Source organism: Plectropomus leopardus, chromosome 18, assembly GCF_026936395.1.
Source record: "Plectropomus leopardus strain MGB_pleo_1.0 chromosome 18, ASM2693639v1, whole genome shotgun sequence".
Taxonomy (NCBI): Eukaryota; Metazoa; Chordata; class Actinopteri; order Perciformes; family Serranidae; genus Plectropomus; species Plectropomus leopardus.
In genome coordinates, this window is record NC_142193.1 from 32,959,071 (window position 1) to 32,985,000 (window position 25,930).

At 40.8% G+C, this 25,930-nt stretch overlaps 1 protein-coding gene across 7 annotated transcripts in view; it reads right to left on the reverse strand.

Annotated features, from left to right (window-relative positions):
* Positions 1-8,250: 8,250 nt before the first annotated feature.
* Positions 8,251-25,930, reverse strand: part of plppr2a (phospholipid phosphatase related 2a) — a 193,218-nt gene continuing 175,538 nt past the window's right edge. For 5 of the 7 annotated variants that reach the window (XM_088069523.1, XM_088069524.1, XM_088069525.1 and 2 more), the window contains 5 exons: positions 18,273-18,393; positions 16,593-16,843; positions 16,113-16,289; positions 15,309-15,436; positions 8,251-13,524 (listed from right to left, as the gene is read on the reverse strand). In XM_088069523.1, coding sequence (XP_087925649.1) covers positions 13,416-13,524; positions 15,309-15,436; positions 16,113-16,289; positions 16,593-16,843; positions 18,273-18,393 — 786 coding nt within the window. In that variant the 3' untranslated portion in view covers positions 8,251-13,415. Of the gene's footprint in view, positions 13,525-13,727; positions 13,944-15,292; positions 15,437-16,112; positions 16,290-16,592; positions 16,844-18,272; positions 18,394-25,930 lie in introns of those variants that run through there. The other 2 variants (XM_088069527.1, XM_088069526.1) reach the window with 2 other exon arrangements.

The following is a 25,930-nucleotide window of genomic DNA, read 5'->3' on the forward strand; positions in this document are numbered from 1 at the left end:
AACATGACTAAATGCACTTTTAAAAAACATACTATTATTCCAACTTTGGTCAATAAATGTTTGATGATAGCAGTTATGTTGTATTCTCTGTCTACCCAGAACTAAATACTAACAACTGCTGATATTTTTAACACAACAACTCATGATTAAAGTTTTGAAAAAGTTTTTCAGGATAAATAAGATACTAGAGTGCATAAAAAAAGCATCACATAGAGCTTGTTCATTATAAGGAAGGATCCCCACAGAGTCCGAGCTGAGCCTCAAATCCTAGAGACGCCCCTGATGTGAATTCGTCTTTACCCCTCCGTCCATCCATCCATCTATGATGTCTCTGTCTATGATGTAAAGCTTCCTTTACAGTTGACCCTTTGCACACTTATCGTTGCCCCGTGTTGCCCGGCGCTGCCCGGCGCTGCCCGGCGCTGCCCCGCGCTGCCCCCCCACTGCCCCCTCTGCGTCTGCTGCGTGTTGGGTTGTGTGGGGGGGAGCTGGCCGAGTAATGGCTGCAGAAACCCACTAATAACATTACAGCTGCCATGAGGGTGGGGAGGGGTCAGGGAGGGTGAAAGCAGGGGAGAGGCAGAGTGTGTATAAAGGGTGAGGATTGGTGGGGTCTGAGGGCTGGTGGGGGCTGTGGGGGGGGCAGGTGCATCACTAATGGCTTTTTAAAAGGTTACAGCATGTCGCTCCCTCTTCATAATGGGGCCCTGGCTGTGCTGGAAATGCAATTTCCGGGAAAGATAATGCAAGGAGTGAAGGGCTGCGTGGAGGGGGTGAAGTTGGGAGGATGGGCGAGCGGTGTGTACCTTATGTTCAAGTGAAGAGAAAGAAGACAGAGGAAAGAGACAGGAGGAGGGTGCGAGCCTGAAAAACCGTTGGTGGTGGAGGAAGTGTGCAGAGACGATGGGGGGATTTACAGATTTTCAGAAGAAGGCGTGGAGGTGCAGAGAATTCAGCATACGAGCTGCAGCAGATACAGCGGCTATCTGTGTGTGCGAGCACATCAATAGTTAATGAAGACATTATCTGTACACCACGCCGTGTATCTAAACAAGCATTATCCTTCAACATCCTGCATGGTTGGTTAAAGCCAAGTATACTAATTAACCCCACCCGCTCCACCGCTGGATACCAGGCTCAACTTTGCCTGATTGAATCCTCCTGCTTTTTCAGCCGCGATCTGTAATTGCTCGTCATGTTGGAGGGACGATTTAAGTGTATACATTATGTTCCTGTCGGCGCCGCGGTAACACTTTCAATTTATTTCACACCCTCTGCACATAACACAAAATCAATAACTCTCGGCTATGTGTGTTTTCATCGAGTCAGCCCGCAGTTCTGCCTGAACAATTAGAATTTAACTCAATTAATATCGAGCTGACATCTGGTATCTGTGTTTGTGCTGTTTTTCATCTGGGCAGGGGCGTTTTTAGGATTTGAGCACACTGGGGGCTCAGCCGGGACCTCTGCAGAGGGGTCTAGAGGGGATCCTCCTTTTTGATGAGCAAGCTCTATTTTAATCTTTCTTAAATGCACTCAAGCACCTTTTCACCCTAAAAATCTGAAACTTTAATTATAAATCATGATGTCAAAAATAGGGGGGGGGGGGGTTGCAAAAAGGGGGAAGCATTTGAATAATTCTTCAAATACCGGGGAGGGACTGGGGAGGTGTTTTATTATCCAACTTGAAATGACTGAATCTTGTTTTTTACCCTCATTTTTAAACAAAGCATGCATTCCTCACCCACAGAATACTTCCTTTAAAAAAAGTATTGGTTTTTTTCTGAAAATTTGTAGATTTCTGACAATTTTAGGCTTTTTTTCCTTTATAACTATTTGGTGATTTTTCTTTCAAAATTTTTGGAATTCATTTTATTAGAACATTTTTGCAGATTTTTTTTTTTATTTCAAAGTTAAAAAGAATGAAGACCCATTAAAGATGTTTGTTTTCTTTTTCTTTTCTTTTTTCTTTTTTTTCTTCTTCTTTTTTTTTTTTTTACTTTTTGGCGATCTCCTTTAAAATTTTGAGTGATTTTCTTTCTTTAAAAGTTCTCGGCAAGTTTCTTTTTCTTTCAAACTTTTTTGGTGATTAAAAAATATGGGCCAATTTCTTTTCCCCTAATTTTTTTTTGCATTTTTTTTACATTTTTTTGTGATTTTTAAAGAATACTTGCCAAATCCGCAGGCTTGGCAAAATAAAAATGGCCAAAAAAACACCATTTATCACAGAAATAATTGTTGGATTTTCACATTTGTGATGGTCCTTAAACACATCATGTGGGATTAACTCTTAATGCATTTTACTGTCACTTAATGTCACTTAGGGAGGATCAAGGAAAATATCTGTAGTTTGTAGACGGTCAAAATTAACCAGTTAACCCCTAATCTGATAACTAAACAGCCCCTTCAGCCTATTTTCATTTTTGAAACCATGTGTATTTATATATATTTGGATCTGGGTTTTTTATAAAACATTTGAGGTTGAAGCTTTGGACGCAGAAGCCTCATGACACCACAGCGAATATATATATATATATATATATATATATATATATATATATATATATATATATATACACACACACACACACACACACACACACACACACACACACACACACACACACACACACACACACACACACACTCCTCCCTCCGTGTCTCTGTCTGTCCCATCATGACTCATCTGCCTCGTCTCTCCTCCACTTAACCACCATGATGACATGTGCAACTTCCTCAACGGAGCGCCTCGGCTGACGGCGCCTCACCTCCGAACTGTCAGGGGAAACTGATGGACCCGCTGGCCCGCTTTTAGAAACAGGTCCCGTATCCCGGCACACAGACGACGACACGGAGCAGGCTGGAATTTGAGATTCGGGTGGGAATGCCCCGTCGTCTGGTTGTTAGAGATTTTTTTCTGTGGTGCCACTTTCTGCTTTTCCTCCTCATCTGCAAGACAGGAAGGAGAACCTAAATCAGGGACGACAGCTCCTTCTGAAAACGAACTAAAGTGCGCTTTTTTAAACAGCTGATGTGATCCAGTAATCGCTGTATGTTGCTGTGGCATTAGTGCTCGTAATTCTACATGAATGAGGGATTTTAGAGTCTGGCTCTGGATGTGGATGAAAAAAGATATTGAACTGACAAACGGCTCAGGAGACACAAGTGTGTGTGAAAAAGGCCGCGGCTGCTTTGCCTCGAGCAGAAAAACACAGTTACACTGAATAAAATGCACAATGTGGATTTGACTTTTTTCAGAGTCAGTGGGGTTTTCATTAAAGGGAGTTTCTGGTCAGATGTCTGAAATAAAGTCCGTGGTGAACAAAAGCTGAAGAAACTGTTGCTGTCTCCCTTCACTGTGAACTCTGAAGCTTGTTTTGTCTTAACTCTTTAAAACCTGGGCAAATTGGTTTGACTTCTTTCAAAAACACAGGGAGAAGGCAATGAGCAAGCTCACAAGACATGGTCCAAAAAAAACCCCAAAAAACAAACTCACTAGAAAATTACCTGAAAATAAGCAAAATAAAGAACACGCAAAAATTCTGAAAACTATTTAAAAAAAAAAAAAAGTATACATTTTTTTGTAACCTAAAATACAAAATTATAGTAATTTTGAACGTAGTTTTCAGGGCAGTTTTTTTTAATATTCCCACACACATTTTGAGTCCACTAGTACTGTTTTCATTTTCTTATCACCTTTTACCAATTTCTTGAAATTTGTGGGACTTTTCCTGCCAAGCTGTTTATTGCCTTTTTCCAGATGTTTTCTCAGAGATATCAATTTGCTCAGGTTTCAAAGGGTTAATGAAGGTCAGCATCCCTCTCAGCTCCTCACACACTGCAGTTCGGTAGGCGGCGTGTTTGCTCTCTTGTTGCTGACGTTCTGGGACGTTGTGCCGGTTTACACCTGTGACATGCTTTGCATCTTTTCTAAAGCTGTGAAACGATCCATTTTCTAAAATTGACATTAATTGCAGAATTGAAATGGCTAATCACGATTTATCACTTTTTTAATCACATGTTCTCAATTCCATTATTTTCCATTTCAGGAGAGAGAGGGCGAGACCTGCAGCACAGGACCAAAGCCCGATTCGAACCTTAAACCTCTGAAATCTGAGAAAATTGGTTTGATTCATTTCAGAAACACGGGAATGAAAACAAAGCAACTTGGCAAGAAACGTCCTGCAAATTGAAATTTGTAAATTTAGAAGACTATTTCAAAAATGCAGAGAAAAAAATGTTCAGAGAACTATATATTCATAATTATCAACTTTATATATTTTAAAATATTGTGCAGAATAATTTTAATTTTTCAGGTCATTTTCTTGTTTTTTGGAGGGTTGTTTTATTTTTTTAAATTCACTTTCCCATTTGTAAACTTTTTTAAAATTTTTTTATTTGTTTTGTTTTGTTTTTCTGTTATTTATCAGGTAATTTTCTTGTATTTTTGTTAGCTAATTTCGTAATTCTTGTTAAGTTTCTTTCTGCTTTCTTCCCATGAATTTGAAAGAAATCAGTTTGCATATTCCCTCTCCATAAGCTTTACATCTATATTTAAGGTTATTTCCCCTCTAAAACACAGTCAAGTGTAAAGTTATTGACTCTATATAACTACGAATCATCTTCATTTGCTGCTGCTTTGTCTTAACACTCATGGAAATGCACTCAGAAAAAGACTGCAATATCACAAATGCTCATTTGCACGAAGGCAGAATATGATTACTCTCCAGGAAATATCACTTACTTCTTGTAGTTTTTTTCTCTGCTTCTACATGAACAATCTGTAAACCACTCAACTACTTGAACGCTCGGTCAAACCGATCACCTTCAAAAACCAAATGCTGCTCAGAAATCACCCCAAATTACCAGAAAACTCCCGTGATTGGAATGCTGAGAAGAGCACGCAGGAATTAAAATTCCCAGCAAAGTAACAGAGGGAGTAGTGCTGCCCACACTAATGAGGCCTGCACAGCTAAAAAAAACAGGCGGCAGAAAGACGCTGCAGGTGGGATTTCACCACGGAAACAGCGTCATCCTTTGAACCTCTCCAACTGGGATGTTTGGTGGTCGTTTAAATTCAGTTAAGCAGAGGTTTTTAGGAATTGCAGGTGCATCTCTCCAAAGTCTACAGAAGTGAGCCTGCTGCAATTAGTGTCAGCTGCATTGGAAGGTCTCTTTGATCAGCGCCTCACTGTAATTCACCAATAGTGTTCTCTGGTTTCATGGCTGCAAAAATCCTAAAAAAACGAGTCAAAGAGGCAAATCAGGCGTGCAGAATGAACAGACTTTGGCGTATAAGTAATTCTTTCCATTATCTGAGACATGAAGAAAATGGATCTCATTATGTGTCATTAGCGCACACAGGTGCACACCGTCTCATTATGATTGTTCTCTTCATTTCGAGACACAGCTTGAGAAATCTCTTCATGTAAGATGTCTGAACCGATGAATGCTGGGAGGTCTCTCGCTGCAGAACGTACACGGTGCATGTCTGTGATGTACATTGCCATCTTGTGGATTTAAACTGCAAAAGCATTACTGTGCATGAGACCGCACTCAAAGGGCCTCAAGGAGCTGTTAGAGACAGAAAGTGAAAATGACTTTTGGTTTGATCTTAAAATTTTAACCAATTTAGTTTTGTCTTGTTTCTCACGGACCTGCATAAACAGAGAGTAATAAAGTTGCATATTTATTAACAGTAAAAATAAATTTGCGGTGATATTACATTTTTTTCTTGCATCATTACAAACATTCAGATCCTTGTAAGGCGTGTGGAGAGTAAGAACACATCGAACCACATGATGCTGAACCGACCTCAGCAGAGTCAGCTTAACTCTTTCAAACGTGAGCTAATTGGTTTCATTTCTTCAAAAAAATATGGGGAGAAGGCAACAAGCGATTTAAGAAGACATGGCCAAAAAATGAAGAAAAACAAACAGAAATACATTTTTGGATATCCCATTTTTAGATAATTTCCTCACCATCATCCTGTCTTCTTTAGAATTAATTTTAAATAATTTTCTTGTCACCTTTTACTATTTGTTTGCCATATGTGGGACATTTCTTTCCAAGCTGACCATCGCCTTTTTTCTCCATGTTTTCAAAACATGTTTTTTTTTAAAGAGTGCCAGCATCTTTTTTCAATCGTTTCAAATGAGGACAATCAGTGCAAATAAGCCCTTTGTTCAGTGTTCCACATTGATGCATATAATACTGACCATGCAATGATGCTTTAAACAATTATTTTGCGCTCAAAGAGGACGTTTTGCTGCAGGACAAGCACCTCTTCACTGGCAGTTATATGGCCCTGTACTTTTACTAATGTTGGACTTCAAATGCACGAGCATCTTTTTATTTTTCTGTTGATTAAGAAAAGAAACAGAAGTAATACGTTTTGATAAAAATAAACTTTTAGCACAAGTTTCACTTACTCGGTTTACTCGCGACCACATGTTCAGGTCTTCATCAGGAGCGTGTTGCTCGTGTAGCTGTCATCACGTGACCGCAGTCGTCGTCACGTGACCTAGAGATAGCACATCAGTCATAGGTGATAGGTGCACAGCAGGGGGCAGGATGGTCAGCTCCGTCTCTGCTCAAGGACGTCGTCCTGATGACAAAAGCCATCCTGGGAGCGAAGACTTCGAGGTTCAGTAAAAAACTCGAGAAAAAGCTAGTGAGCACTTAGTGAGTTAAATATTGCATTAATAAAAATAATAATAATAATGACCTTTATTTGTATAGAACCTTTCATACAAAAATGCAGCCCAACTTGCCTTACAAAAAAAAGAAATTACAAGCACCAAGTGCTTCACATGAAAAGACATAGAAGACAAAAAGACATAATAAAACCTGCATGTAAAAATGAAATAGTTAACAGTATTTTAACACTGTGAAACCTGGATCGACAGCACTTTTCTTTTGCAAGGTGTTTGGATGCACCACAAATATTTAACCCTTTAAACCCTCAGAAAAAGTAGTTTGATTTATTCCTCTGAAACATGGGTGGAAAAGACAATTGGCAACTTGATAAGAAATATCCTGCAAATTGCAAGATTTTGTATATTTAGAAAAGAAAACTAAGGAAACTTTATTTACAGTTCTCATTAATAAATATTGAAAATTGTGTTTCAGAATCATTTTTAACACTTTTCCAGATATTTCCTTTTTTGTAATTTCCAAGCAATTTTTCTTTAGTTGCTCATTGCCTTCTTTTCATGTCACTGAAAGAAATCAAGCCAGTTTGCTCAGGTTTTAAAGGGTTAAAGAAGGGGGAGACTTTATAAAAGGTCAAAATTGATGCAGCAGATGGATCCTACAATTCCCAAAATGCAAGTGAGAGCATTTTTTATCATGCAAATTCAGAGAAATACCATTTCAGAGGTCCAGAATACTAAATAAAGCTGAATAAAGGGGGTGCGTGACGGGACACTTAGGTGAGACACCAAAACTGTGTCATCATTGCTGTGTTTTGAGCAAATGTGGTGTTTTTTTGTGACAGTGCTGTGATCCCACCACAGATAGTGCCATGAAAAGCAGCTCGATGGAGCTGCATTTCCAGCCTGGATCGTGCCACCAAAACTAGGTATTTTAACTCTTTGAAACCTGAGCAAATTGGCTTGATTTCTTTCAAAAACATAAGGAAAGAGGAAAAAGGAAATGAGCAACTAATCAAGAAAGGACCCAAATATTTACAACAAAGAGCAAAAAAACAAAAACAAACACATAATGTATTATGTATTATGTATTATGTATATTTCCTCTTTGATTCTTTTTTTTGTCACCTTTTACTAAATTTTTTGTATTTATTTTGTGAGACATTTCTTGCCAGGTTGCTGTTTTTACCATGTCTTCAGAAGACATCGAACCAATGTTCTCAGGTGTCAGAGGTTTAAACGCCTGTAAAAGGTGTCTGAATGCAGCACAAGAAAACTGACATCGATCCAGGGGTTAAAGGGTTAAGCCATAACACGATTGTTTCCCCAAACATAACCAAGAGGTTTTTGTGCCTTAATATCACCGCATGTAAGATTACACCACACAAGATTCAATGTCTCCACAAGGCCACATAATCCACCTGTGTTCTGACTGGATAAAAAACTCAGTGATTAGCGAGTGCAGCATCTCCTCATGATGGAAAGAAGACACACACACACACACACACACACACACTGTGTCCCACATAAACACCAGTGTGCACAAAATCGCAATAAATGACTGTGACTACAAAACAAACAGTGCACGCTGACAAGCTTGTCTTATTGCAATATCCATTTATTGTTCTCATCACACAAATCTTTACAAAACAGAAGGTTTTCTGCAGCAAGATCAGAGGAAACGTGTTTCTCCCTCAGAGCTGCAGATCTGAAGGAGACTGGTGCTTTTTATTCACATGTCAGTCAACTGCTGCCTGTTTGTTCTTTGATTTCAGACACAAGTTTCTACAGACTTTACCGGAGAGTGAAGCTTGTGACGTTTGATGGTGGAACCAGAGGAGAAACATTTTCTGACCTGAAGAGAGCCAGGCTCTGTCTGCAGGCTGTTTTTATTTTGATGTGTCACTTGAGCATTTTCTGGTACTAAAGTAGCCCTCACATGGTGAACAGTAGGCGGGTTTCCGTCACAGATTTGCACAAAACTTAAGCAATATTTTCGAAATGTTGCTAAAAAACAATTGCGAGCTGACTGTGTTTCCACTGAGTGATGTCATGTGACTTCTCCCCGGTGATAACATCCCAGTAACCATGGCGATGGATGTTCAAAACATCAGCAGCTTTATTTCTATTGCAGCCACCGCACTAGCCGTCATTATTTCCAATCCAAGACCACGTAGGCGTGTTATGAAGCTGTGATGGAAAGGCAAGCCCCTTATACATGGGAGCGGACACGTATGAGGGATTTCTGGGAGATGTAGTCCACAATTTCACAGAGGAATTGTGGGTTAGAAACTTTCTCACATCATGTGACCTCACAGCATCATGTGACCTAGAAAAGCCTAAAAAGGGTTTCCACTGCATTTTGGACAAATATGGCTTTTTTTGAATGACCTGAAATACCATGTCATGGGAGCATAACAGTTTTTTTCTGAAAATTATGTGTTTACATTAGGTCTATTTTAGATTTGCATTTTAATTTGGGGGTTAATGAAAACCTCCCTAGTGAGATTTTGCACAAATGAGAAGCACACATGCACAAGCTGTCCATGTAATGTTCTTATGATTCTGCCTTGAGATTGAAGATTATTTTAAGGCATTTCTGCTTCATTGCGACATTGGAGACGGACAGAAATGAGAGAAAATATGAAACAAAGGATGTCATGCAGCAAAAGTCATTAGTCTGACTCAAGTTCACAACTTTGCAGGTACATGTGACTGAGCTCACTGAATGTGAACAGTTTTTAATGTTTTTTTTGTGCAGTTTAAGACACTCAGTAAATCTTTGCACATGGTAGAAATATTAAAACAATAACAACCTTGCAAAAGTTGATACCTTTTAATCTTTAAAAAAATATGGATATAAATGCAGTTTTCCCTCTATTCCATTGGTCGAGATACATTTTATAATATTCCAAATGACTTTGATATTTCAGCTTTATGTTATTTCTGTGTTGTTTCCTGCAGTTTTTTTGTTTGGGTCAGTTAAATGGTTCCTAAAAAATATTAATTAATATTATTTCAATTCAGTGTTAGTTTATTAGAATCAAACCAACTCTTTAGCATTTTCAATTATTTTTTTACTGTATCCACAAGTTGAAAGCTCTTACTGCAACAAAATACATTTATATCATCTTCCTACCATAACATTGTTTTTAGCACTTTTGAGATCTCAAAAATATCACTTAAGTACAAAACAAAACACAATGGTCTCACAATGGAGCCCTGGGGAACCCCACAACTGATCTTCAGTATATGTGATTTAATTTTATTTGATTGGATGTTATTTTTTTGGATTATTTTTTTTTTATTTTGATTTTTTCAATAACAATTTACAATCTACAGTGTCAAAAGCTAAGAATACTCCTACTGCATATTCTTTATGATTTATTGCCGTTGTTATCTCTTCCACACATTCTTTGGGTACAAACGAGACTGTCCTATCCACTGCAAACCCATATTGTTATTCATAAAGTACATTATGTTTAGTGAAGAATTTATTTAATCTTCTATAGAATATTTTTCCAGTATTTTAGAGAACTGTGGAAGTAAGGAAACTGGTCAACGTTCACGTCTATGTCAGCTCAATGCCGAGCCAAATGTAAAAGCCCACAAAGCTGACAAAATTACAACATAAAATTTAATGGACAGGGTTTCCCACACATTCATATGCGACAGGCCTCCACAATAGATTTAATTAACCCTTTGAAACCTGAGAAAATTGGCTTGATTTCTTTTAAAAACTTGGGAAGAGGGCAATAAGAAACTTTAGAAGGAATGACCCAAAAATTAGCAAGAAATAAGTAAAAAGTACAAGAAAATTACCTGATAATCAACACAAAAACAAACATATAAAACAAATAAACCAAAAAAACCCAAACGGGAAAGTAAATACATAACAAAATCATAAAATAAAGGAAATGACCTAAAAAAAACCTGTTCTTTAAAATAATTTAAAATATATAATCATGATTAAAAAAGCTTTTTAAAAAATAACTTTCAAACTCTACCAACTTCTTGGAATTTGCAGGACATTTCCTGCCAAGTTGCTGAATTCCTTTTTTCTCATACTTTATAAAAAGATTTCAAACCTATTTGTAGCTACAGAGGGATCTAAATATCAATTATCTACCCTGCGAGTGACAAAATGCTGCTGAGAGAAAAAAAATGAAGTAAGTGAAACCGCCTTCAGCGGCTACGCTGCCTTCACAGACCCACAGAAACACTGGATTTTAGAATGAATCATGCTGACCGTGTTATTTCCACATTACCACTAATAAGTCAGAAGAATAACTTCCCAAATTAGGAAAAGTGGCCATCAGAGGAGCATATGATCTCACTATCAGATTTAAATTCTTAAAAGCTGCAAAAATTAATTTTGTTTGACTAGGTGTAATGTGACAACTCATCATTTTGGTTTTATTTCATCATTTGGTTCAGTCTCCTCTTGATCATCGACTTGTTTCCAGCAGCAGCAGCTGTGAAAAGAAGCTGTGATAAAGCAGCATACGCTCCCTGCCCGGCACCACGCGGCTCACACACACAGTTCGGTAATCGCTGGTGACCGCCGTGGAGCATTTAGCAGCTACAGACGCAAATATTTCTGTCAGGCGTCGGTGGGAACAGAAACAGAGTTAACGCTGTTAGCACATGCATCAGGTGTCCAGAAACACAACTCCAAATTAATGCTAATGTGGCTCTGTGTCTGCTGGGGGTGTCAAGTTAGCCGCAACATAAGTCAACTTTCTTAGAGTTATGTGATGCAATAACAGCTCTCTTAGCTCCCGCTGCATCATGAGGGAGCCAGTTCCTGTGACCTCACAGCGCCATGTGACCTCACAGCATCATGTGACCTCACAGCATCATGTGACCTCATAGTGTCATGTGACCTAGAAAAGACAAAAAAGGGTTTCCACTGCAGTTTGGACAAATACGGCTAAAATAGAGATGCACTTGTTGTGTCCTTCACATCTAGTTTTGTAGAATTAAGCAGAGCAGCTTTAACATCCTGTACTTTTGTTAGCTTGCCTCATGATAACTTCTTGACTTTGACTTTTGGCCATGTGAACTAACATAAGACCTTGAACTTGAGATCTGACAGCAAAAGAGGGAAAAGAGGCTCAAGAGCATTACTGATGCAAACACGGGGATTCAAAACAGAAAAGGCTACGAGCTCACGAGCTACTGAGCACACGCGATCATAATAAACTACAAGGAAACAACTCTGCCAGTTTAAACTTGGCCCAGTAGGCGAATACAGTAATTTTATTTAAAGTTTTCTGGGTGTTTTCCAGCTGATTCAGTGTCGGTTCAGAGCGGTTCAGCACCTTCATACACACTGTTCTCTACCGTCAGACAAGATCTCCGCAGATCTCTACACTGAGTGTCGGCGATGCTTGTGTAAAAATCACACTCTGAGTATAAAAAAGAGTTATGTACAATATCATACAAACAGGGCGCAGTGATAGAAAGAGGATGGAAAGGATAAAAGAGTGACTGTGCACGTGTGTGCTTTTGAGTATACGTGTGCTCTGGAAAACAGGATGTATGTGTGTGTGTGTGTGTGTGTGTGTGTGTGTGTGTGGTCCAGCAGAGGGAAACATTTCACAGCACAGTGATGCTTTCATAGTGGAGAAAACCACAGAAAACCAAAGAGCTTGTAAAAAAAAGCTGGAAGAGGAGGGAGAATAAAAAAGGAGGGGGGAGTGTGCAAATCAAAAATCAGCAAACCTGTCACGCCACACCGATCGCTTAATGTCACCCAAACCGTATATACATGTCAATAAATAAATCTATTCATAAAATCTCAGAAATTAATCACAATAATTACACGGCTGGGCCAGTTTGGGTGAGAGAGAAACTCCAGGTCAGGGTGAGCGACGCCTGAAAGTAATCCACAAAAAAACAAAAGTCTGTCGGCAGCACAGGAGGTGTTTGTTCGAAGGCTCCTCGTCTCAAAAGAATACAAAACGGGACAAATATTTTCTCCAGGACGTGATGCGCTTTATTTGGCTCGCTGTTATGCCACCTGCAGGCGGGAGCTTGGCTTTGTCTTATCAAATGTGTTTGTATTTCACGTCGGTTTTCGGCGACTCTGAGAGAGAAAACATGATGTCTGCTGCTTCTGCTGAGAGATATGAAAAATGATTCCTTGATCTGAGTAAACCTCACGTTGAGCTGACAAGGACACCGCCACTCCGACTACCGTGTGTGTGTGTGTGTGTGTGTGTGTGTGTGAGAGAGAGAGATAAAGAGTGTGTGTGTGCGTATGGCTTGCTAAGAGGATGTTTTTACGGGTGAATCTCAGCAGCACACGTGTCCTTCAGCGGGTTTCTTTGGTCCAACATGGCAGCCTCCTGACGGCAGACATCAAAACTGTGCGTCCTGGGAGTCAAACAGGAAGTTCGCCGTCACGTTTAGCCTCTAAAACAGCTGAAAACTTCGTAAAAAACAAACAAAAAGAAAAACTATGGACATTCTCAGTGGTCGATGTGTTTTTCCTTACAGAGCCACTGAAGATGAGTTTATACTAAAACAAAAAGTCTTAAAAATGAAAATTTACTGTCCAGCAAAGAGTCTTTAAGAGTTTGCCTATCGGTTCCTGGGGGTCAAGAGGTCAACAGGATGTGTGTGTGTGTGTGTGTGTGTGCGTGTGTGTGTGCGCTGTATCGGAGGTCTAGACCTGCGTGGAATAGGAGCGGTGCAGCGTCGCGTAGCGCCCGGACGGATGGGCGGCGCAGTGCGGCGAGTGCTGCTCCGACTGGTCTAGACTTCGCTGGAAATGGAGCGAGACGGTATGAGGACATCGGGGGTGGCGGGGAACCGATAGGGCTGATGGTCATGTGATCTCGGTGAACGGAGATCCACGCGGAGTCTGCAGGGGAGAAAGAGGAGTGAGAAAGAGAGAGGACGGGGCAGAGAAGGAGGTGAAGAGAGAAAAGTGAAGAAAAGAATAATCAAGAGCAATGCACGGGGTGAGGAGGAGGAGGAGGAGGAAGGGGGAGGAGGAGGAGGAGGGGGAGGAAGAGGAGGAGGAAGGGGGAGGAGGAGGGGAGGAGGAGGAGGAGGAAGGGGGAGGAGGAGGAGGGGGAGGAAGAGGAGGAAGAGAAGAAGAGGAGGAGGAACAACTGAGAAGGAGAGAGGAGGTGAGAACAGATGAGGGAGGAAATGAGAACAGATGAGGGAGGAGGTGTTGAGGGGAGACGATGGCGGCAGGAAAAGGTCAGAGGAGTCGGGTTAGAAAGGTTGGACGTAGGAGTTGTACGGGGGGGAGGAGGCGGAGAGTGCAGGATGCTGGAGGAGAGTGAGGGAGCAGAGTGAGAGGAGGAGGTGGGAGACAGAGGAGAAGAGGCAGTCAGGTGAGGGTTAGTGACGGAGACAGACCAGAGGACATTTCCCTGAACAAGTGGACTCGCCGTCCCAAAAACCAGCGTGAGGGCATCGACGCTTCAGCGGGAAACCTCAGAGACGAAGGACGCTGTGACGGGCGGCAGCTTTGTCGGACCCTTTTCTCTTTTTGAAACATCATTTCTGAGTAAATCAGGGTTCAAAACCTTTTTTACAAATAAAAATAAGGTTTTTATACATTTATACGCCTAATCGCTTCCTTTTCATTACTATACAACAACTTTTTTAAATATTTCATTTTTTCATTTTTAGCACAAATTTTAAAGTCATGTAGCCCCTCGAATAAACAGAAACTCAATCCCACACATTTATCAAACAACCTTTAAAATAAGCTTCTTTCAGGTGAGAAGCAGAAAAATCAGAACTGCTTTGAAAGTCTTTTACTTTTTAGATCATAATTCCCTCTTTAGTATCTATTTGATATTGCTGTGAAAACAATTTTCTCCTTTAAACAGCCAAATTTATTTATTTTTTCACCAAAAATGGCATTTTGCAGGCCTACATTTAAACACATCATGAAACTGTACTTATTTTTACTAAATAAGTAAAAAACTAAGCTTGAACGCATCACAGTGTACCTCAGTGATGTCCCGGGATGTCGGGACACCGTTAGCCCGAACTGCTTTTTTGTCTGCACAAAACTGATGTGACACAACAGAGACACGTTTGTCACTGTCATCGGTGGATCTTATCTTATTGGCCGGCAGGCCGCTGAGTATCTGCCAAAATCAGTGTATATCAACAAACATATGTCAATAAACGGAGCTCATAAATACGGACTTGAGTTTTGGAGGTGCTGTTGGTGTGGTGCTGTGCTGTACTGTCCGGCTTCTCCTCTGTACCTCTTTGAATCAGGTGCTACTGTCTGTACTATGTATCATGTAAAACTTTATACTGTCGTGTCATCGTGCTGTGTTTGTGTTCGAAGCCAAACTGCTGACTCACCTCACACTGATAAGTGACTCTAAAACCTCGATTAGGAAAAACCAAACACAAACATGTCATCTCTAACAGCGCAGATCTCTGCTGCGCTCCTTTCGGCCGCACGGCTCTCAGATTTACAGGATTCACCGGCGTGTTTTTGTTGGTGCGGGTGGGGCTCGGAGCATGCGTGTTTGGGGATTTGTTCCCTCTCGGGGGGAAAAAAGGAGGATTCAGGTAAGAGACAGGGGGTGTGTATCTCAGCCCCTGTATAGTGAGCGCAGGCGTGCCTCACACCAGCCCTCGCCCCTTACCTGAGGGCCACTTAACTTTTCGAGTGGACTCTCCACACAGGGCAGCGTCACCATCGGCATGCCCAGCACGGACTCGGGGCGCTGGGCTCGCAGCGGAGGAGGACTCGGCAGCATCCGCTGGAAGTTGTTAATCACACAAGTCACCTGGAGAGAGAGAATGGGAAAGAGTCAGAGAGAAAATGATAAAGACATGAGGAGATTTAAAATATATATATTTCTATTTATAACATTAAAACAATAAACAAAGGATGCAGCATATTATCAGTGCATCACGCCACAGAATGAATAAAAAATCATATTGTCAGGGCATGTAAAGATAGCCTTTTTTTCAAGGTCATCTTAAACGTCACCATATGTGGACAAAACCAAAAAAGATGCAACAAAAAGATCATAAATGTAGTTTAATTGACATTTCATTCATACGCCCCTTTTTCCCATTTTGTCCAACCAAAGAAAAAAGAAAGAAAAAGATGCAACATAAATTTCACTTTTAGAGAAGCTTTGATCGTCTTCTAATTCCAAATGAAGAGCATTATTAGCGTGGGCAAGATTTTATACGAGATAAAAAAAAGAATTACGAAAAAATTAAATTAAAAATAAATGAATAAATAAATAATAATTACACAAAGAAAAATGCACAAATGTCAGAAATAATAGCTAAGTACAAATTTAAGAAAAGAAAAAAGAAATGAGAAGATTTGACCCTTTGCCAAAACCTGCATCCTCACGCTGACAGTCCAAGTAAAACACAGTGGGGACGGAGATTTCAACAAAGTAACCCAGCGAAACATACACACTGAACATCTCGATAGACTCTCACCAGAAACACAGCGATGGCTCCCCCGGTGAAGAATCCCGCCAGGACGTCCCCCCAGTGGTTGCGGTACTCAGCCACCCTGACCACGCCCACCAGCATGGCGAGGCAGAGCAGCGTGAGGCTGATGGTGGGCTTGGTCAGCCGCGTGCCTTTGGTCTTGAACACCAGCGTCACATACATCTGCAGAGAAAGCACACGGGAGGATGCGCACAGCGCGGTACAACAAGCAACACAAGACACACCAGCAGGTTTGCATCATTATATATATATATATATATATATATATATGTATATATCTGTACACATATAAATGTGTATTTCACATATTTAACTTTTGACTCATTCCTTGCTCATTTTTGGGTCATTAAATGATAACTGCGTAATGTTAAATCACCATCCCATGTTTGTGAGCGAAATCAAGCCAGTTTGCTCGGGTTGTAAAGGGTTAACAAAAGCACAAAGTTTGGCAGAGCTCCAACCTACCACTGTGTACACGGCGGAGTAGACGCTGAGCGCTGCGTCCTTGGATGGGAAGGATTTCCGTGCAGACATGACGATGAGCGGGTTGCCCGTGCAGGCGCGGCGCTCTGCGATGTACTGCATGGTGGACTGGCAGCCTAATGCTGTGTAGTTTGGGCGACAGGCAGACAGGAAGTGGGGCGTCTGGTTTCCTGTCACCACCTGGCCGGCATTGGCGAAGATGGTGGTGGTAAACAGGCCGAAGGCATAGACACCTGGGAGGAGAGGTGGCGGGTAGAAAAGGTGACGGAGAAAAGGTGTAAATAAAAAACAATAGAGAGAATAAAGTTTAGATAGATAGATAGAGTTTCTGGCTATTTAATTTATGTAATCGATGTTAATTTTATTTTCATTTTGTGCAAAACTGAAGCAACATTTTGTAAACGTTGATAAAACTCAACATGGAGCTGACTGTGTTTCCCCTGAGTGATGTCATGTGACTTCTCCTCTGATGATAACATCCCAGTAACCATGGCGACGGATGTTCAAAACATCAGCAGCTTTATTTCTGTTGCAGCCACCGCACTAGCCATCATTATTTCCAATCCGAGGCCACGTAGGCGTGTTATGGAGCCGTGATGGAAAGGCAAGCCCCTTATACATGGGAGTGGACACCTATGAGGGATTTCTGGGAGATGTAGTCCACGATTTCACAGAGGAATTGTGGATTCAAAACTTTCAAAACGAGTTATGTGATGCAATAACAGCTCTTGTAGCTCCTGCTGCATCATGAGGGAGCCAGTTCCTGTGACCTCACAGTGTCATGTGACCTCACAGTGTCATGTGACCACACAGCATCATGTGACCTCACAGCGTCATGTGACCTCACAGCATCTTGTGACCTAGAAAAGACTCAAAAGGGTTTCCACTGCAGTTTCTGAAATATGCTGTTTCTCGAATAGCCTGAATACCACCTCATGTGAGCATAAAAACTTTTCTGCCATATATGGGAGTTTTTTTTTTGTAAATGTGTTTCCATCAGGCGAATTTATATTATTAAATTCCAGTTTTCACACAATTTGAGGGTTAATGAAAACCCGCCCACAGATAGACATCACTGTGAAATAATGTTATTGTACATCTCTGAAATCTTTGCACATTGCTCCTCATTGTTCCTCATTCAACTCATTCCACAGTTTTACTCCACAAACTGAAACACACACACACACTTCATGGTTTAAAGATATATGAGAAGACGAAGAAAAGCACATTAGATGTATGACAGAGAACACATTAAAGCACTTTAAAATAAAACAGGTGATAATAACTTTTCCTTCCTTAAATAGCCCCAACACATTATTATCAGCTGAGGTGTGAAATTGCAACAAGAAGCCTCAGCTGATTCAGCCCAACAGGCAAATGATCAGACCGCTTAATATTCACTGGCGTCCTCCTGCCATCATCCTGAATATTTCACCTCACAGATTTTATCACAGTTTATCATCTAATTAACAGCTACAAGCTCGGCTTGACAAACTTGGAGGTGTTGCAGGTCACCTTCTTACAAGTCAACCTTTTCTTTCATGACGTTTTGATCTTTTTGATTTTGTGTATCACTCTTTCTGTCAGAAACCACCTCGACACAGAAATGCCCTTCACAGGTGCCCAAAGAGCAGAGGGGCTAACAGTCAACACTGTGCTCACCTAGGAAGCGTATTATGCGTCTCAGCAGGGGGTTGAAGTAGCAGCAGTCTGCAGTCACGATGGTCTTCTCTTGGGTTCCCTCTGCCTTGGTGAAGAAGGCACACAGCTCTCCAATAAGAATCTGTCAAGTTAAAAACATCAGTGGTTAACATACAAAGAATACTTTTTGTTGGTACATGTAGTACACTGACTTTATCCTGTTATATTACCTTTTCACACCACTGCAACAACACTCAAACACACCCTCACACACAGAGGGGCGAGTTTCACAGAATAGATTGCAGCCACTGATAGCACCGTTAAGTTACCGCCAGATCTCTGAGAACACTAATACTTTTCCATCAAAATTAGTGTGTGCACGTGGATTTGTTAAACAAGCGTAAACCTGCTAAAAATACACTACAGACTTCTTTCCCTTTGCCAGTAGAGCAGAGCTGTATCCACGGCTCTGCTGCAGACAGGTATGCCTTTCTGTGTGTGTGTTTTCTTTTTTGTTGTTTTACATTCAGCATAATGGACAGACCAGAGAACAGGTAAACAGCAAGAAGCATGAATGGGGGCCTGTGAAAACTTTACAGTGGATACTTTTAGAAAAATAAAATCTAAGAAATGTCCCCAAAATCCTAGAATAGTCCTAAAATCATGGAAATGTCCTAAAATCCTAGAAATTACCTAAAATCCTAGAAATATTGTCCTAGTCCTAGATATGTCCTGAAATTCTAGAAATGTCCTAAAAAAACATCCTAAAATCCTGGAAATGTCCTTAAATTCCAGAAACATCCTAAAATCCTGGAAATGTCCTGAAATCCTGGAAACAAGTATGTGGCTGCTGCGTCTGGCCACGGCTTTAAAGTGTTCTTCACAGGTAACTCATACGTGAGGAAAACAATAAATCAGTGCTTCAGGTCCAAAATTACACACCTCCACAATCATTTGACCACGATGATAAATCTGCATCAGCGCCAACTCTGTGCTGCTCACAGTCCTCTGCATTACTAATGATCTCAGAGCTCTTCTGCAAATGAATCCAATTAGACTTCATCATCATCTGTGTTATTGAGCGTGGACTCCTGGCTGTGGACGCAGTGAGACGTAATCTCAGTGAAATTTCTGAGATTGAAAACAGCAGCCACTGACACTGGGCGCTGGAGGTCATCAGGATTGTGGCAGAGGCTTTGGGCAGGTGATTGTTCTCAGTTCACTCCCTGTGAGTGTGAACAGCAGTACCTCTCCAGACTGATGATGCCTTAATGGACTGCAGCTGTGAGACTCGTCTGAACGAGAGCCCGCAGCACTCAGAGACGCTGGCACCCACTCAAACTTCGCTCCCTCAATGAGTAATTATCCACCACAGAGATTCGCTTCATCTTAAATCATCCTGACAGTTTCCAGGCTCCGCCCTGACAGTGGTGGGACCCACTTCAACACTGACCGTACTCCACAAACCCATAAACCTCCTTCTTCCTCTTTCCATATTTGACATCATCTCCCATTTATCCCCCACAGTGACAGTGAAGCGCTGCGGTCTGAGGAGCCAACGCAGGAAGAAGTGAAAGAGAAAAACAGAGAGACAAAGAGAGGGAAATGTTTCAAGTCGAGTCTAAAGCCGAGTCAGATGAGTTAATAGGATGCATGGGCCCAGTCGGTGCAGCCGTGCTGTGAAGTGCGTGCCCAGCCGAGTGCTTTCTTCCATTAGTGAAACACGACCCTGATGGCTGCTCCATGGCAACACTCAAAGCACTAACACAAGCATGAAATCAGAGCAGAGGGGGTTTAATTAGTGGCTCCAAATCAGAGATGTTAGGGGCCCCATCACACTGTGGACAAACCTTTCTGGGGCAATTAAAGACGGCATCGTGGCTGTTTGCATGGGGACTGCCCGGCTGCGAAGGGTTTCAGCATGTGTGCACCACACGGATGATGTTGGTGTGCCATCACTCCGGGACAAGCGCTCTTCAACACTTTATGTCAGGCAGAGCTGTAAAAAAGAGGCAGTTAGGCCTCTTTGGACGCACAGAGTAAAACCACTACACCTTCTTTTGTCCAATACTGTTATTCAGTGTGGATGTTGTTTCTGCTAATCTGTGACAGGCCTCTTAAAAGAGTTTTTCACTGACATAAAGAGGGCCTCGTGTAAAACTAGGCCACCTCTGCAGCAGAAAGAGGCAAATACTTTTGAAATTGGTTCTACATGACCAAATCAGAGAAAAAGGATGCTCAAAAAGTAGAAAACTACCAGGATGCACTGCACTGCTGTTTTCTGTCTCTCCCTGCATTGCATGTCTTTGTCATTTGTGTATTTTTTTTATAATTGTGCAAAAAATAACACAAAAAGTTGTAAACATTGCTTAAAACCCCCATCAAAGAACTTGGTGTCAAAATTTGAGCGTCATAACACACATTTTCAGCTGATCATGGTCGCTGAAAGAGACAGCGTTACAACCGTCCTGTAGTCTACCCTCACAAGTTAATCACAACAAACTCACAAACTCTGAGAGGGAATTAAAACATGTTTCTGAAAACATATAAGGCAAGAAATGTGCAACTCAGTAACCATACCTCGGTTTACATTTGAACAGCGCTGCCTATTTAATTTTAGTTAGATTGGATTTCAGTCCATTCTTGCGGGGCTGATGATGATAATATCCTTACAATTACTTTTCTGAATAATTATAATTATTCACTGTTAGAGATGAAAGAGTCTGTGAGAAGTTAAGCGACAGACTGAGAGTCTGAGGACAACAAAAGTAAAGTTAGAGTAATAAGAGAAAGAGGAGAAGAGCATGGGGAAGGTAGAGGAGTGATGGGGTTGGGGGGTAAACTGCAGGGCTAAATTACTCATGCGTGGATGTGAATCATGTAGCGCATTATTCCAACCAACATTCCTAAATTATCTGTCCTCTCTGCAGCGTCTCTGCCTCCGCCAAGGACTCACTGTTAAATATGACGAGGTTGTCGCTGCAGTTTAGGGACAGGCGGATTATAATTCCTTGAAATTCGAGTGCTCATGTGGTCTGCACTGTGACAATGAAGAATGATGAAACACAGCGTCATGATGATTTCTAGAAAAAACAGGACTAGCTTAAAATAATAAATTAAAAAAGGGATGTGTAGATAAGGACGTGTGTTACAGGCGTACTCACATGCATGATTTAGAAGCAGAACAAGAGAAAGAAGTGAAGGAATGAAACATTAATACACACATGAGACCTGATTAGCTCTGCGTGCGTTCACACACAGCCTCACGTGCGCAGAGGAAGCTGGAGGATTGTGCTCTGTGTGTGTAAGTAATCACATCTCCATTTGTGTCAGTCGGTATCAGTCACATGTGAGCGTGTATTCAGACCCTTTTTATGAATACGTGCCAATTAGAAGACAATGAAGGGGATGTTTTACTGGAGATGAATGAAGAGGACTGTGGTGAGGCAGTGGGAGGATAAAGAGCAAGAAGAGCAAACTCCATATTTATATACAATTATTTTGACGCATCATTTTAGAAATTATTAGATATGCACATTCAGAGACCGGAGAGACAACAGTCAGGATATATGTTCATTCTCCACGTGATTATGATCCCAGCTAGCTTTTCAAAGTTAACTGCAAGACTTAATCATCGTGTAAAAGCGGCTTTACAAGTGTGTTTCTGGTTCTTTAAAGCCACGTCTGCAGACAAGAGACAAAAAGCAGACGTGCCATCATTATTATGTGGTAATGATGTCGATAAAGCTTCAAGGACGAATCAAACATCGTGGAATAAACCTAAACGAAGGCACATTGTTTGCATCAGTAGCTCCTCCTGCAACCAGCGACTGACTCTGTTCAGCCGTGTTACTGATGGAATTAGCAAAAATCAAGAGAAGACAACGGATTGAAACAGATGGAAATATAACGCACGCTGGACTCTGAGTCAGTATAAAAAAATAGGCCAAAGCAGTAAGAAGCCAAATACCCAAAGATCTACACTACTGTGGTTGTGATATGTGTTTTGATAGCTTAAAATATCCTATTTTCTTATAGTAGTAGTTTAGGTATACTTTATCAAGGGCCAACAATCTATAGTTTAACAAGATGATTTCACTCTGTGAGGATGCAAGGTCCTAAAGCCTTGGAACCCACAAAACAAGTGTTGGCATTGTATGTTTCTGCAAACCACAGATGTGTTTTTTTTGTAGATTATTATGTCGTGCATACATCAAAAATCAATGTTTCTTAATGTTTCAACACAACTGTGGTTAAGTTGTAATTATATTTGGACATAAAAATCATGTGGTTATGGTTAGGAAAAGATTATGTTTTGGCTTTAAAGGTCTAGCTTTTGGTGACACTATTTTTCAATCTTTTTTTTTATTTTTTAGATTAACAAACCTTTTGGCTCCGTATCATTTCAGCATGTCTGAAGGTAAAGGTCTTTATGGCCATGTGTAATGAATGCTAAACTTTAAATAGCAATAAAAAAACACCCAGTCATAAGTTAATTATTCATCAGTCATGAGAGTCTTTCTGAGGCATCTAATGCGGTTGCATCTCTTGTATTGTTCGTCTGCAGAGCCGTTTCTGCGGAGCGCAGCTCTGCAGCCGTAAGACCGAATGCTTCTGACAAGATTGGGAAACTCATTCATGTGTAAAGTACAAAGAGATGCCTGGCTGTCACTAGTGTCCCATTATCCGTCATCATCCACAGCGACCTCAATCTCTGCAAAGCAGCCCATACGTGAGATTTGGGCTAATGGATGATACGGGAGACACGGCACCTGTCCGAGTGCATCAGGATCACCATCTCCTTTACTCACGTGCTCCTCACCAGGACTGTGTGAATGGATGCTCACAGGAAACTGACTGAACACACCGAGTACCTTCACATATAAGAAGAAGTCCAATTAGTGAGTTAGTCTGACTTTAACTGGATTTTTTAATACATGTAAACATGTTAGTCTGACTGAATCAGACTGAATAGAATTTCTCTAAATACACAACACACCCAGATAATTTGATAAGAAGTCGAGTTATTCCCTCATGTAAACGCCTCAGCGAGACTTTAACCGGACTCGGCGTTCTGTGCGTGCTCCTAGTCGCTGCATCAGCCTGCCTCTGCGGTTAGAGATAGGGACTGTGTGTTATTTAAGAGGGGGAGGGGTGCTGCGAAAGGTGTCAGCCATTTTTTAAAAGTAAACACTGAGAAGGGACATGTGTTTTAAATTTTGGCTCAGGTGAGGGATATACAGCTTTAAAAGGTCGTATTTTATATGTATTTGAAATAATAAAGTCATAATATAGGTTCATATCAGACTGTATAAATAATATAGGTTTATATCAGACTGTTTAAGTAGGAACTTTAACTTTATAAAACCTCAGGGAGATATTTTTATTTATTCATTTTTAATTAAAGATTTTACTGAATCTCATAAAAAAGTTGCAGGGAACTTGCTGTGAATGATGTTGAAAGTTTTAATTTGATTAAACATTTGCTAAAAGGCATTTAAACACAGTTTTGTATTTGAGTTTGCTATATTCTTAAGTCTGAATTTCAACAGAAATATTTTCATTTTTATTGTAAATGCGTATTGGTTCCACATTTGGGTTTTCTTTCTCACTAAATACTAATTTCCTCTATCGACCCTAAAAAAACAACATCGGTCGACCCGTAGCTCGTACACGCAGACAACAGGAGCCCAGTTAAAAGGCCTAATGGAGCCGAGACTGGAGCTCCACTAAACACTGCATGTAAACACAACCGCTGACAAATCACGGACGACAGCATCTACTTCACCGACACGATGAAGACGACCGACACAAGAGCAGTCAGGGATGGACGGAGAGTTACTGTGATGATTGTGGATTAGATTATGGTGATACACACCACGGTGACTGACTCAGAGTCAGAGTCAGTTACCATGGTGGCTGACTCGGAGTCAGTTACCACAGTGACTGACTCAGAGTCAGAGTCAGTTACCACGGTGACTGACTCAGAGTCAGAGTCAGTTACACGGTGACTGACTCAGAGTCAGAGTCAGTTACCACGGTGTCTGACTCGGAGTCAGTTACCACAGTGACTGACTCAGAGTCAGAGTCAGTTACCACGGTGACTGACTCAGAGTCAGAGTCAGTTACCACGGTGTCTGACTCGGAGTCAGTTACCACAGTGACTGACTCGGAGTCAGAGTCAGTTACCACGGTGACTGACTCGGAGTTTGACTTAACTCTCCCTCTGGAACAGATGACAGAGGTTCTCTCCTCTCAGGGTTAGCATACTCAGAGTTTTCACATCACCTGCTTTCTGGAAAACCTCCACCAAACACGTGTTTATAGTATCACTATGGTTTATTCTCAGAAAAATTGATTTATTCCCTTTTACGGAAGCAAAAGCTCTCCATCATTGTGTTGCAGCATCACTAATCCCTCTCTTTCTCTCTCTTCCTCTTTCACCTCTCATTGTTTCCTCCCACTGGAAGGAAAAGTAGGTTAGAAATTCTTTGTCTCTCTTTTTCCATTTTTATCCTGTTCAGTTGCGCCCCCCCCCTTTCCCAAATCTGCTGTTACGCTCCTTAAAAAGCTGCATCAATGGGACTGCAAGCTGTTTAACCCTTTGAAACCTGAACAGATCGTATTAATATTTTGCAAAAACATGGGAAGAGGGCAACTTCAGAAGAAATGACCCCCCAAAAATCAAGAAATTAGTAACATGTTCAAATGACCTAAAACATAAAAAAAAAGAACAAAAAAGGTCAAAGTCAAAAACAAACAATCAAATACTCTGGGGCAAAAAATCTGTGAAATAATTTTAAATGTATAATTATGATTACAAATATAGTTTTCTGGACATTTTAAATATAATTTTCCAAATTCAGACACCTTAAGTAAATGAACCTTTGAAATCCAAGCAGATTGGTTTGATTTGTTTTGAAAATATGGCGAACAAAGGCAAAGGCCAACTTGAAAAGAAATGCCCCAGAAATTGGAAGAAATTAGTAAAAGGTGACGAGAAAATGACCTAAGATTTTATTTAAAAAAGAGGCAAGAATGATGAAAAAATTTTCCCCTAAAAAAAGGAAAAGATGTCCAGAAAGTATATGAAATACACTGAAATATATAATTTTATTTTGTTGGGTTAGCTTTGTTTTGTTGCTTATTTTCAGATTATTTTCTTTGAACTTTTTAGGGACCCTCTTGGAATGCAAGGAATTATTAGTATTTTTTTCTCCAATTAATTGCATTTTTGGAGGTCTAAACATGCTCAAAAACTCATGAAAAGAGGTATGCTCATCCGGCGCGGCGAAAAATTTCATATTTTGGTGGTTTCAGACATGGGCATGGCAAATGGCTCCACAGCGCCCCCTAACGTGTAGCCCAAATGGCTGGTTTCATCTACACAATTAGGAAATTCGGCACATGTATGTATCATGCCCAGACGCACAAAAAAGCTTTTTGACCCACCCCCCAAACCCAACAGGAAGTCGGATTTTGGTCTTCGCACTTTTGCTATATTGTCCGACAGGATTCATCCGATTGACTTCAGAATGAAAAGTTATCACAGGTCTGTGCATAACTGTTATGGTTTTCCCGTTATGTGGTGAACAATTTGATGTCTCACCATAAAAGAGGAAATTGTTGTAACTTTGGTGTACATTGTCTGATCTGCCTGAAACTTCATAGGTTTTATT